The following is a 14859-nucleotide window of genomic DNA, read 5'->3' as shown; positions in this document are numbered from 1 at the left end:
CCTGGTGCAATCAGGGTCCGAATGGTTAGCTCCATTCGGCCCAATTTCAGTCTTTCAGGGGCCCAATTGTCCCAAGATTAAGCTAATGGGATCACCTCCCATTTTCCAACTTAATCAATGTGCTAATTATGATTAGATCTAAGACAATTTCTGCAGCTTTGCTTCAGTGCGTCAATCGCTTCTTCCGGCGAGTTTCCGGCGAACTTCCGTCGATCATCCGATGAACCCTCGGTGATGCTCCTGCGGACTTCCGGCAAACTCCTGGACTTTGCGACGATCCACTTGGCGAGTTTCAATGAGCTTCGCTTGGCAAGCTTCTGGACTTCTCGGATTTGTTCTCGCAGAACCTCCGACGACCGTCCGAACTTCCGTCGAACTCTCAAACTCCCAACGTGATCATGAACTTGACTCCGGCGCAACTCCTACTGCTTGTCTAACTTTCATCGTAGTTAATCCTGCACACTTATCTCAACACATAGATTAGACAACAAATGACAATTGACTTCATCATCAAAATCCGAGATTCAACAATTAGTTGATGAGATAAAAAAATTTTTGTATACTAACAATTACGAGTAGGTCGTAACACATAATAAAAAAATTAAATAAAAATCATAATCACATAGAACACTAAAATTTACATGGAAAACATCTTTAACATGAAAGAAAAAAACTACAAGGCAAGCTAGAGAAGCAAATCTACTATAAAAATAATGAACGTATAAATCTTAAAATTTCTTACCTAAAACTCACTCAACAAGGAAACAATGATTACATTACCGTGCATGTTATCGTCGTCTTCTTCCCTTCTCTTCTCTTATTCCTTTGCCCTCAATTGTCGCTACTACAATTTCTTCCTGCCACATCTACAACCATCGCTGCCCCTCTTTTTTCTACCCTAACTGTCATAAGTTTAGGTTAAAAGAAAAAAAAGTTATAGGTTGTTAAGGTCCACTATCGGTTGAATAAATAGGCCAAGTATTCAATAATTGAAATATGATTGAAGTTCCAATTCTAGGGGGAAGTCGTTTTGGAACGTGCATTCCTCTAAATGCACATGATGATGGGAACTCTTTGCGTTTGGGACCTTCTGAGATTGAAGGCAAGGTTAACAGAAATGAACATCGGAAGTGAATACTCAGTTTTTAGCATGGATGTCCTTCTCGGCCTATATTGACCTCTTCGAATTGTGGGATAAGCATGATCATCTACGGATGGATACAAACAGAACAAAGAGATACGAAGTAAAAGCCACTAGAGACTGAGAGATAGAATTTCAAAAATAATAAGCTATTATGGTTAATAACAGGTTTTAGGTTTAAATTTTCTTTTCTTTTTTTTTTTATCGCTTTGATTTTTTTTTATACCCATCATCTTCCCGAAAAATTCTTTAACAAACTTTGGAATCAGTTTCACAAGCAGCTGTAGAACAAATGAAATGAACATCATGTGGAACCTCCTGTAGGATTCATAATAAAGAAGTTAAACTCAATGGATTTAATCTGCAGCTAATGTACAAGTCCAATTGATGGCAAATCCATCGATTAGGAACTGTTCTCCCAGTGCGATGTTTCTGGACTAAAGTTTCAAAGCAAAATCTACTGTCAGGCAAACAATCCAAAGCTTGGAACAGATTAATCTCTACCACAAGATTAGCTTCAGCTTGTAATGCCAAATTCCATATAGAAGGCAATCAATTCATCCGCACCCAGCCCTTTTTTTCTCTTTTTTGATATGAGCCTTGGTTTTCATACACAAGCATCTATCTCAGCTGTTGTGCTCTTTTACCTCCCAAGTTGGAGAACAAAATACCTCTGTTGCAAATCTCATGTTCATGACAGGTACAGTTGAAAAATACCATATATTGATCATAGTCATTAACAACATTATTGTATCAAAAAGTGTCACACAAGGTTGTTGCTAGACATGAGGAACAAAAAAATAATCATCATTTCTGGCCAAATGATCTGTAATTGCAACTGAAAGTTCGAAAAACAAAGTTTTCGTGCGACAAATTATGATGAAAGTTTCATCTAAAAACCACTGAACGTTCATTATCAATTACAGCTAACAACTCAGGAGAACTGCATTCCCCAAGTATGATTATATTGGCCATCATTACCAGTCATCACGGTCATTATCTTAAAAATTGGCATAGCATGAAGCAATTATCCAGAATTCAGCAGATAACATGATCATGTCCATGCAAAATTAAATTTCAGAAACATAAGGATTTATTAATAGTACAAGATTGCCTGGAGGAACTAAGTACTCAACAGTTATAATTTCCCAGATAATATGCCTAAGTGGGTATAAATAAAGCATAACAAAGAAGACTGGCATCAAGTTTTTAATGAGTTACAAAAATATTATATCCGGAGAACAATAGACAACAGGAACATCCAAGTTCAACGAAAATTTCTGAAATTGAAGTTTGTACTACAAGAATGTTGCTCCAGGAACATTAAAGTAACATGATCTTATTATATCACAAGGATCTGATAAAATTACAGCATTTGGCCCAAAACTCATGGCAGTATAGAATGCTCGAAGCTATTCCCCTATAGTCATAACTATAGCCTGCCTATCTACAACTCTCAATAAATAAAAAATTATATCTCCTACATGGAATCTTCAAACTATAACCAAAACATATGAATCAACAAAATACAATTGCAAATCTGTTTACATTAATAATACAACATTGCAGCATATGAGCATTACCTCTGTTCTTTCAGTGGTACCTTGAGAGAAATTTGTTATGTAGAGCTGGTAGCTCTGAGTGCTCCTGGACAAAAATTACAATCAGGACATCTGCTTAATCAGACAATAATCTTCTAATCTTCATGACAATGCATTTGAATTTGAACATCTAGGACCAGCTTTCTAGGAATTGATAAAAGAATTAGCAGTCCAATTCTGCTGGAGATGTTCAACAATTAATGACTGCACTGAGATATAAGTTCATAAATAGAAGGTTACCAGCCAAAAAAGTAGGGTCTGGAACAGTAAGTATCAAAAGTAAAATAATAATGTACTTGATGGTTTAAAAATTGACTCCAAACCAGCTGCATGTGTGCCTCCTTTTTCTACTTGGTTGCTCCAACGTTAATTAGTTCATTAGGCTTTTGAATAGAACAAAGAGCTTAGCTTGCTGCAAACTGCATTTGTTTATCTAAATTGCTGGTAATTAATCGATTTGTTTTGAGTTCTATGTCATCACAGTTCAGTCGGTTTTACTTTTTTTCTTGCAAGTGTTGCATCTTGTAAAAGGATCTCTTATGAAATGATTTATTTTATGTAGAAAAGGCTCATAGCAGTTTAACATTCATATTTCTGACCAGGTGCCTGGGGTAGGTTACATATATACTGTCTTTCTACTCGTACATAACATTGTTATGTTCCATAAATCAGAAAATTTCCCATAGAAACAAGTGATTTTGGAACTTGTATGATGCTTAAAGTGCCTTAGCCCAGCTAAGAGACATTCCAGGGGATGCTCTTGAGCACCAGAAACAACAATCTATAATGTAAGAAACATTAGCTGTTACTAAGGAGACTCGATAATGAATTGATGAATGTCTTTGTGGAATCAACTTCCACCAAATTAATAGGAATAAGTGTGCAACATGGCTTACCAAACCAGAATGTCCAGAAGGTTGGTTAAGCTTGAACGACTGCCACGCTGCTCCGTTGCTCTCATGTCAGCCATTATCTCTTCTGTCACTCAACACCTTGAGATTGCTAGATACATGCTTTAGGTGAAGGCCAGAATCATGTCTTAGCAGTCAGAAACCTTTTATCTCTTATGAAACTCCATCTACCATATCAGACTCAAAGAAATGTGCTACAGCAGAGTAGAGCTGTCGTTCATCGAAAGGCTTTGAGACATAATCATCCATACCACATCGTAGACATTCTTCATGTGTTGCCTGAATTACATCAGCTGTCATGGCCAGTATAGGTACATGCCAATGTGTTTTATTACCATACAATTCCATTGATGCATCTCCAGAGTGAATGAGCTCATTGACTCTATTTTCCATGAGACGGATTTGTCTTGTGGCTTCAAAGCTGCAGATAATTGTATTCCCAGTAAGAAAAATATCTAAAAATCTGACAAGGAAAAACCATAACAAACGAAAAGATTATGTAAACTTATTGATCAAATCTTAAGCAAAGATATTGGGTAGATGACTAAAATGATATATTTATATCTATATGGATAAAAATTATGATTTGATTCTCAAAATTCTTGGATAAAGGAGCCAATTAAAATTAAAAAACAGCTAGTAATCAATCAACAAGGGTTGTACCAATTGTTGAAGCTAAAAATACGAAATTTTGGGGAAAATGCAAAAAAAAAAAAAGAAAGGAAATCTAACATAAATTTTTAGCTCAGTAACAATAGAGTCAAAACAGAGAGATTATAACAGATAAAATCAATCAGCAGTTTTGAGATTCAGAGAACTTAACATTAGAATGCTGGCAACAACCTTCAAGGAAGGGCAGTTACCAATCATCCTCTCAAATTGAACAACTGGCACTAGTTTGCAGACACAAAATGACAAGGAGCAGGAATAAGTTTGTCAAAATAGATTGGTGTCTTGAGAATAGAGCTCTATGCAATGGTTCTTAAGAAAATAATATCGATTACAAAGCCTCATATGACATGTACGGTCATTAAATTGGAGTTTATGCAGCATAGAAAATATATATCGCCAAGCCAGAAAAGATATCCATCTTGTAGATAATCAGAAAGGACAAAGAAAAATACCCATCCATCTCTGGCATTTGAACATCCATAAAGCAAGCATCAAAATTGTGTGGAGGTTGTAGCATTCTAATAGCCTCCTTCCCACTGTCAGCACTTGTAACTAAAGCACCAAATTTCTTCAGAACACCAGCAGCAACTTTACGGTTGACTGCATTGTCATCAACAACCAGGATGCTTTTTCCACTGAGAAGACTTTTAAGTGGTACCAGTTGCCTCTTCAAGTGCTGCCTCTTATGCCCTACACCTAGTGCTTTCCGAAGACAAGCAGCAATCATACTCAGGCGCAGTGGCTTCAGTATACTATCAACGTATCCTGCCGACTTCAGGTCACGAACCTCTGAGGGGCTTAGGGAAGTTGCTACCAGAAACATTTTTGGACTTTCTTGAGGCATCACTGTACCATTTCGCCTGTGATCTAAAAGAAGGTGTGGAAATAATATGCCCTCACCCTCACCCCAAGCATCTTTATCAACAAGTACCATGTCTAAACGCCCTCTCCCACTGCACAACAAATATTACAAGCATCACTGATAATGCATCAAGTATTTATTTGTGCAACTTTAACTGTGGTCTTACTTCTTATAGGAGTTCCAGGCTAATATTGAGTTATCATGAAAGATTCATATTTCAAAATGTGGACATTGGAGCATATCCTGTTGTCCCTTCTTTTATTTAAAAAACAATGCTAGTTTTATTTATTGTACTCCCAAATCCTTAGAAGAAAAACAAGATTAACATGGAAATTGCTGAAAAGAATATAGTTTATTGGTTAAAAATTGCTTGCTAGTTATAATGAATCTGAATAATGTGACAATCCATGAAAGTTTGGGTACTAAACCTTCAAGCATGCATAGGTTGAAGACAAGTGAGATTGTACTGAGTATGCAACAGAATACAGCTGGTGAGAAATACAGCAGAAATTCAAAATTTCATGTTGTAGGACATTACATCATAGTAATATTATTTTAGCTGATTATATGGAACTTTAAGTGCTTCATTGGTATCTTTAAAAACAAAAATTACCTGGTACTGCATGGATCCAATATGGTACAAAGTGCAGAATCTTGGTCAGTCACAATATCAATGTGTATTCCCAACCTTTGCAAATGATACTTGAGGATTCTAGCACGAATGCTTCTCCCATCAGCAACCAGTCCTCTCATACCTCGGAAATCTGATGAAGTTGGATCAGAGTAATGCCTCTTTATTTCACCTGCATTTTTGCATCCTTGCCTGAACACAGCAGTGAAAGAAAAAGTACTGCCAATCCCAGGCTTGCTAACAAAGCCTATTTCTCCTCCCATAAGATCCACTAAGCATTTGCTAATGCTCAAGCCTATACCAGTCCCACCATATGTCCTTGAAGTAGAACTGTCAGCTTGCATAAATGGTGTGAAAATACGGCTCTGAGCATCTTGAGGTATTCCAACACCAGTGTCTTCAACAGTCACCATCAAATTGATTGCATCATTGCCTTCAGTTGAAGATTTGAACATTGTGAAATTCTCCCAGATTTTTTGTTTGTCTACCACATGAAACCCACTCAATGTCTCACACAGGACATTCTTTGCACTCTTAACTTCTTCGACTGGATCTACTGAGACAAATATATGTCCCATCTCTGTGAACTGAAAAATATGCAAACCCAAATTAATTATGATATTTGCAATTGGCATCACATGTTTGCATATTGTTCAGGGAGTAGTAGTATCATAACACAGCCATAAGAACAATATTTGTCCCTGCTATCAGCAAATATAGCAGAATCAAATTGCTGATCCACATCGAATTTTCACCTTAGTGCAGACAAGGTAACAAAACTGGATTAAGAAATTGGCTGAAATTAAACTTGAGAATCTCAACAATGGAAGTGAGAGTGGAAATTGATAAGAGTTGGTTCTAATGACATTTATGAAAAACTTTCCTATGTAATCTCACATTTAAGATCTGCAAGTTGTTCTGAAGAATATTTGGAAGTTAGGCTTTCCTCTTGCCAGCACAGCATCTCAAGAAGTCTCTTATGTACTTGTCTGTACATAATGAAGAACTGGGGAGAAAAACAGCTAAAACTAGCTGGACTAGTTGAACTGAAGAATAACTAGTGTTAGTTCATTATACTTTTGAGTTTAATCGAACAATACACAGAAAGGTTGTGGCTCAACCAAAATAATAGTCATAGTAAATATTGAACAAAACTGCAGCTTTACCGTCAACAGGTGAAATGCCAGGAAAAAAATGCTAAATTATGCCATTGGACTTCTTTAACTGAGCTTTAGAAAGGTTGCTGATTCAACAAGTGTACCAGAACATCTAAATCAAATTTGAGGAAAATCATCTGGTAGCAAAAAATGAAATATTTACCTTTCAAAGAATATAAAAGTCAACATCACCAATGAAGATAGCTATATTTTCTCAAAATAATTGTTGGAAGGGAACATGAACTTGGACACTTAAGTAAGCTAACACATATCTTTGATCATCATGCCAACAAAAATTGATAAACTGCATGTGTGAATCTGTAATACACTACTCTTATGATTATAGAAAAGTAAGCAATTAACCTTCACTGAATTCCCAACAAGATTTGTGATGATCTGCCTGAACCTTCCAGGGTCTCCAATCAAAATCTCTGGAACTTGTTCAGATACATACACTGCCATCTACTCTCCAAATCACCAAAAAAAAGAAGAAGAAGAAGAAAATTCGATAATTAGGTTGAAAAGCATTACAAGTCATCAAAACATGTTAATCAAGATCTTACCTCTATGCCTTTAGCTTGTGACTTATCAGAGAAAAGAGATAGCACATTGTCCAGAACATCACGGAGATCAAAGGGAACAGCCTCTAGCTCAAGCCTGCCAGACTCTATCTTAGCCTGATCGAGGACCTCATTTATTAGAGTTATTAGAGCCTTTCCACTTGATTGAGCAGTCATTGCAAAGTCCTGTTGGGTTGCATCGAGATCTGTGTCCATCAACATCTGTAACATACCTGCATTGACAGAGATATCTTCATTACCTTCCTCTCTATATGCAATTTAACAAGAATGATGAAAACCTAACATAGACCAATAAGATCTCAGAAATCATTCTAAGGTTTAAAAAATGTCACAAACCTAAGACACCATTCATTGGAGTCCTTATTTCATGGGAAACTGTTGCCAGAAACTACAAATAAAGAAATAACAGGTTAGTTCAAGAGTAGAAAAAGTTCATACAGTAAGTAGAGGGAAAAGCAAATCAAGACACCAAACTAGATATACATATCATATATATAAGATGAAAAATAATGAACCACCTGAGATTTTGCTATATCAGCAGCTTCTGCTTGGCCTTTCAGCTCTCTCATTTGACGGTAATCATCTTCTACCTCCTCAATGCGGTTCAAAGCCGCATGAAATATATGTCCAATTAGCAGAACAATTACTGCAACCCCTATTGACATGGTTATTGCTGACCAAGGCAGTGGAGGCTTGTGCTTGAATCTAGATCAAAACAACTAACTACATATAAGGGAAGAATAGATTTTCAATTTTGTCAGCATATGCAAGATTTTTAGATAAGGATGGATACCTGCAATGCATTTCATGCTTCCGGGTTGGATCCCCAAAATCAACATAACTAATATGAATCTCTCGAGCACCAGCAACATCTGGACCATACATCCTAATAGGTGCAGAAACATTTGTTGTGTCATACAAATTAACAACAACGGTTTGCTTGCTGGCAAGCTGATGAAGAAGTTTTTCCACCAAAGATGGGACATCAAATGATGCACCAAGATATCTGTTCAAGAAAATAATTGCAAAAGGTTGAGAAGAATGAAAACCTAAAGATTTTTCTTCTTCAAGCTGCTCAAAGGCAAATTGCAGATAGAGCTTACCCAACAGTAGCCTTAATGCGCTCTTCTGCCGTGGCATTTGGAGGCAGGTTAGTGTTATACACTGCGAAAGTAAGCACTACGCCAAGGTGATTGGACTTTAAAAGATGAAAAGGAGAAGTTAAGACCCCTTTCCCAGTAGCCCGTGCTCGTAATATGTTCTCTCGGTCTTCCTGGGACCAACAACATTAAATGAAAATATTAGGTTCAACATTGCAAAATTGTCTATAAGTTGAGAAGTAGCTGTTATCTTAGAACATTATATTTAAATGAGTCCGAGCTCTTTATAGCACAGTTTGCAACATATCAATAGAAAATGTTTGTACAGTTACACAAGTAAAACAAGGTAGCTTGCAATAGCAAACTGTGTGGATGATATCAATTGTTGAAATGCATATGACAACAACATAACAAAGAAGTTGGCTCCCTACTTTGGCTGTGTGTCTTCAAAGAGTTTTGCTTCCATGCAGTGAAAGCACATCTTACAGATACTCATGATTATCTTTTAACTTCTTTATACATTCACTTCTTTTGCTAACCCTCCAACAATATAATTTGGATACCTCTACCTACTAAAACTCCTAATTCAATCAGGTCAGGTAGATAACACACCAACCAGTTCAAAGTAATTTACCTCAATTGGAGCACAATGAACTCATACGATCTTGCAGTTCATTTGCTATTCTTTCTATACTTGAAACTCCTGAATCATAAAGTATGAGAAACTCTAGCAGTTAAACTACCAAACAACCAATTCACGTAGGTGTTCTCAGATACTCGAGGTTATCTCATGCATCTTGAGTGTTGTTGGTAAATGTTGAACCTTTTGGGAATCACTTGGTTGTGACCTCATTGTTTCAAAGAGGGTAATAAAAGATCATGAAAACCAAAGAAACCACACTAGTAGATCACCACAAATCCAATGCATTAAAGTTCTATTAGATTCGAACAAGCATTTAAGGGTAACTTGGAAATATAAACAAGCAGTATTCTTTGAACTGGCTTCCAGCTTGACACTTAATAGATAAATGATAGCAGGTTTACTTCAATGCTATAAATAGTATAACAAACTATAACTTGGTATTTGTCGTCTTATGATCATACTCAAAAAACAAATTATAAGGGAAAATGGAACAAATAGATCTGAAAACTATAATGAATTTGAATATCTATTATTAGTGTATGGCAATAAGGAGATGTGATCACCTTGCCAGACATCATATCAATGGATACAATGTGAGATACTGTTTCCTGTGAGAATATAACAGGAGCATATTCATCTTGAACGGGTGAGGGATCAAGCTTCTCAGGGTTATAGTCATCTTTAACTAGGGACTGGTACTCTGTCTCCATCTTCTTTATCTTCCATCCATGCTGCTTCTCGAACTCCTCCCTCTCCGAGTGTAATACTCTCAAAGCATATGCAACACCGCTCATCAATGGCCTTTCAAATGATGTTCTTGCTGTGTATTCAGCAAATATTTTCTGCAAGAAATATTTTAAAGTAAATAACTGGGATAACCAATTTTACTTGAGCTACAGGTCAAAAAGAACCTTGTGCAACTGTGTAATTTTAGATCAAACAATGTGAAACCTACTTATGGTTTTAGTTGTAAGAGGATCTATATCTTCTAAAACATATATTTTTTATATCATACATCTTCAAAAGAAGAAAAATGAAGGTACAAACTTGCCAAACTTCTCTTCTACCAACATCTTCTAGGAATATCTTTGATAAATCTATATTTTTTTTTTCTGGAGCTGACAATGGGAAACAATTAGCTCATATATGCAGTGTCCATCCTAACTTGAGCTTGTTTTAAGTTGATGGCCATCACTATAGACCAATATGGAATTAGTGGCCTGAAGGTTCAAAAAAATTCTCATAAAATCCAATTAAGGTTTTCCAAAGTCATATAAAACATCAAGATAAAGAATTTTCTTCCATAAATCTAAACACATTTCATAAACTAGGTCACATTATGCCATAATAAAACAAGCAAGAAAAGTGCATCATAATGAATGGGATGCAAAGATAACTAAAAAAAGATAATTGATCTTCATAATTCTGCAATCACATCAAGAACTTTCAAGTGAAATAATATGTCAACAGACAAGTACCTGATCAATAGCAGAAGGTTGCTTTCCATGATGAAAAGTTGAGACTAGAATGGCTAATGAATGCACATGATTCATGCTCACATTGAACTGATCCTGCAGCATCCGAGCTCTCTCATCACACATGTTAACAAGAGTCTCTTTCCTCCTTTCAGTAATATCTGCATTCATGCTCACAAATATCCATATGGCCACTAAAAGCCCAAGTAAGACTCCTATAACTAAGAATTTCTTACTCCATTTGCCACTACCCTTAGAGTTTTGTGGTTTGTAATGCTTCTGCTGCTGAAACTGATCTGAGGACTTTGAAAATCTACCAAGGACAAATCCCACCAAAAAGATGACTATTCCAACCACCAGACAGAGTATGTTAAACAGTGTCTTCAAAAACATTGCATGATGCTGTATTGTGACTTGTACAGATTCCTTCTTGTCTGAAATAGTTTCCACGTCCTATAAGAACAGCATATGGATATTTAATTAGCAAATATTGAATCCACACAACTGTAAAGAATATGGATAGCTAACTAGTGAACAATGTCAAATCTACAAAATAGAAGATTAGTCAAGTGCTTCACAAACATGGAAGCAGAAAGCACAATAAGTTGGTATAGTTTTTAGCATAAACTTCGTCAGCATAAATTTAACAGCGGACAAAGAATTTAATACCAAATATAGATGGGAGCTTTTTATTTTCTTCTTTAAGCTTAAAGAATCAGATGAAAGAAAAGCTAACTTCCAAACTATCTTAAATTATATTTATGATTATTTAAAATAAAGCCACTTGATGTTCAACCATATTTTACAGGTTGGAATGTTAAGAAATTAAACTATGTATAAAAAGTTAATATCACTGAGATGGAGATGTGACACTACTGAAAAGATAGAAAACAAAATATATAAATCTATGAACAATTAAGTGTAACTTGGAAGGAAGATAAAACAAGAGAAAAAAAAATCTAACGTGATATGGACATGCTTAAAGAGAGACCGATGTTCCAATTAGATAAGGGGATCAAGTAGAGAGAGTCCTGATAAAATTTTATCAGAAATAATAAAAAGAGAATTCACTGCTTTTAGTTATACTAATGATATTGTCTAAATAGCACTCAATGAAAGAAAACGATCCATGAAGCCAACCCAAATATCTGGCAATATGAAACAAATCCCACTATGTACAACATCAATTTCATTTAACATTTAGCAATATGACAGCTGCAAACAGACGTTATAATAGTCTAACAGAAAAAAGGCATAAATTGCATTGGTACATAAACAAGGAATTTTCTCTATATCAGGATAAGTATGCACGTTCTGTGCTTAATATAAGAAAACGAAGTAATTGACACAAAAAATTATGCCAACATTTTTTTGTCATGCTATAGGTTTACAACTGAATGCAAAGTAAGCATGCAGAACACACTGATCCTTTCATTGAAACACAATAAAGAAGTATGCAGAGACCTTTAGACATAATGTATCCTCTATTGTTGTAGAAGGCAAACCATTTCGGGGAATAGTATCTGGCATATATTCATCCTTAGGTGACAACTATGCACACTTAACAAGGACACTATCAATTTGAAATGGGCATTGACTCTGAAAGACTGCTATTTCTTACCCAGTGTTGCTGATCTAGAAAATGACCTGTCTCTGATTGCAGTTCTGCTAATGCATGAAAAAGGCTACTGCTAAGTATTTCATCAGCTACAGACTTGTTCATGCACTCATAGATTCTTCCCTGTAACACAAACGAAAAGGAATAAGATGTAATTGGATCCAACATGGAAAACCAGTCTTAGAAGACAGTAGCAAACTTCTCTAAGGTATACCTAAGAGGTATTGCAATTATCTAGAACAAGAAATCCATAGAGAACATTTTTAGATATACTTTGAAACATGAGACATGCTAGAGTCACGAAGACATTATATCTTTTTCCACTAACAGTATAAAAGGTTCCATTCTTGTCAACACTGGTGAAAGTTTTTCTGTAAAATCCTTTTGCCACAAGTACTAACAAGCACTCGCCTTTAGATTTTAATCATAGGGAAAGAAGTAGAAACACAGTCACAACCATTTCCTAGATTACTAAGGATATGCTAAATTAATATTAGAAAATTATGTTTTTGATATGCCTACTTAAGATAAAAAAAGTATTTAATATGCCTACTTAAGATCTAGAAAAGATGTTTTTAATTATTTTGCAGGTTTTACATCTAGACATGGATTTTGCATTGAGTGTGAACTAGAACTGAAATACTGAGTCACCATCCATTCTCTAAGAGCGCCTTCAGTATTTAGGGGCTTCACTCATGAGGTTCAGAACTTGGATTGTGAAAAATATGAAATTAAAGTAGCATCCTTTCATGATCTTATGGGCTTCTCACGTGCTGATAGATCTTGAGTTTAATAAAAACATGATCGTAGTGAGCTAAATACAATCATGTGACTTACATGTGGACCTGATAAGGCTGGCAGGTTCAGGTGTGAGCAATAGTTTGAAATGGTATGAATAACTACCCACCTCCAAGGTGGACCTCTTGAGTACTATTTCGGGACTTTGTTGGAAATCTTGTTTTCTAGATTCAACTCGAATATACTTTTTGACATATATTACTCTCCTATCAATGGAAGTTACCAAACAATTAATTTTCTCGAATACACTTTGTTTTCAAAAATTATAGGAGTTGCAGGAATTATGAAGTAACATCAAGCAGATGTGAAAATGATCATGGACATGTATATTTAAGTCAAATAACATCAAGTTCAGTCCAATATAATCCATATGAGATAATCTTGAGAATTTTCTTATCTATTCAATGCCAAATTGAGGAAAGCATCAACTCAAATGCTTTTTCTTGATTAAGTATCTCAGAATTCTTTTGGTTTAAAATTTAAATGGCTTTTCAGTAATTTATTGATCAATTTGGTTGATTCTTCAACCTGTATTAAAGATAATTCAGTTTTCAACCACATTAAAATCTTGCTGCCCTTGATCTGGTGCTTCTTGTGTCAGGCAACTGCTAAAGGTCAGCATTTAAATGTGGTAGTAAACATAATGCATGAGATAATCCAACCTAATTTTTCTAGCTTTACACATTTAGCTCTCATGGATCAGCCCTAGCTTGAATTTTATTTAATTTGTGATAGTCTGCCAGTTCTTTCATTTGCATATATCAGACAATGGTCCACTTCGCTTTGTCTTTCTTTAAATAACACTTGTTTAAATATCAGACAAGTCTTCACATAACATGAAGTTTGCACCTTTGAAACCTAAGGTTTGAGTCACAACAACGAATTCTGTTCTTAGAAGAATAAGGCTGCATATATTCACTCTCCCCAAACTCAGCATTGCTAGGAGCCTCATGCACTGGGCTGTCCTTTTCACAATTAACTTTTGAGAAAGTTTGCAATATTTTTCATATTCAGCACATGTCCACCAATGGCAGAATTCAATACGAGTTAAAAACATCTATATCTTCCTCACACAGAGCGGAGGTAATTTAGCATATGTGGTGATATGATCCTTAAATTGATTTTCTAAAGAATACTTCAGAATAAAAAGAAAATTCCTAAAGTCCACATAAAGATGCTGATACAACCAACGAAAGGATCATGTTTAAGTTCATGCACGCTATGTGGTTCTGATCATAAATCACAGCAATTTAGTAGATAAAGATAGAGCTCAGAAAATCTAGAACCATGTGATTCTATAATCTTCTATAGTCTTCCACATGTAAAAAACGTATATCTGTCTTCAAAAATAAAATTGGAATTTTGTACCCGGGAAAATCGAATCATTCTTTCATTTTAGGAATAGGTAGATTTTCAGCAACTTGACTGCTGCTGCAAGCCAACGATATTTAGTCACTTGAGTTTGTTGTTAGGAGTGATTTCTTGAAGTTTTCTCATGAGAGGAGATGTGAAATGGATCTTTGCACGCTAGAGCATTCTTCTATGACACACTGGCATAATGGTTTTGATGATATTATGATTCCGTACAGACTTATCAAACCATCATGGGAATCAGTTCTTGTGCATTTGAGAGTTGTCATTATATAAAGGAAGGAAGCTTTCTAATGCA

General features: G+C 35.5%; 1 protein-coding gene across 5 annotated transcripts in view; it reads right to left on the bottom strand.

Annotated features, from left to right (window-relative positions):
- Window positions 1-2401: 2401 nt before the first annotated feature.
- Window positions 2402-14859, bottom strand: part of LOC135650100 (probable histidine kinase 5) — a 14149-nt gene continuing 1691 nt past the window's right edge. For 2 of the 5 annotated variants that reach the window (XM_065169236.1, XM_065169237.1), the window contains 13 exons: window positions 12396-12515; window positions 10778-11227; window positions 9863-10141; window positions 8660-8829; window positions 8350-8562; window positions 8075-8261; window positions 7893-7944; window positions 7539-7768; window positions 7339-7437; window positions 5801-6405; window positions 4778-5278; window positions 3639-4074; window positions 2402-2788 (listed from right to left, as the gene is read on the bottom strand). In XM_065169236.1, coding sequence (XP_065025308.1) covers window positions 3807-4074; window positions 4778-5278; window positions 5801-6405; window positions 7339-7437; window positions 7539-7768; window positions 7893-7944; window positions 8075-8261; window positions 8350-8562; window positions 8660-8829; window positions 9863-10141; window positions 10778-11227; window positions 12396-12515 — 3174 coding nt within the window. In that variant the 3' untranslated portion in view covers window positions 2402-2788; window positions 3639-3806. Of the gene's footprint in view, window positions 2952-3638; window positions 4075-4777; window positions 5279-5800; window positions 6406-7338; window positions 7438-7538; window positions 7769-7892; window positions 7945-8074; window positions 8262-8349; window positions 8563-8659; window positions 8830-9862; window positions 10142-10777; window positions 11228-12395; window positions 12516-14859 lie in introns of all 5 variants that reach the window. The other 3 variants (XM_065169239.1, XM_065169238.1, XM_065169240.1) reach the window with 3 other exon arrangements.

The sequence above is a fragment of the Musa acuminata genome, chromosome BXJ3-9 (genome assembly GCF_036884655.1).
Source record: "Musa acuminata AAA Group cultivar baxijiao chromosome BXJ3-9, Cavendish_Baxijiao_AAA, whole genome shotgun sequence".
Lineage (NCBI taxonomy): Eukaryota > Viridiplantae > Streptophyta > Magnoliopsida > Zingiberales > Musaceae > Musa > Musa acuminata.
Note: the sequence above shows the minus strand (reverse complement) of the source record. Positions and strands in the feature narration are given on the sequence as shown.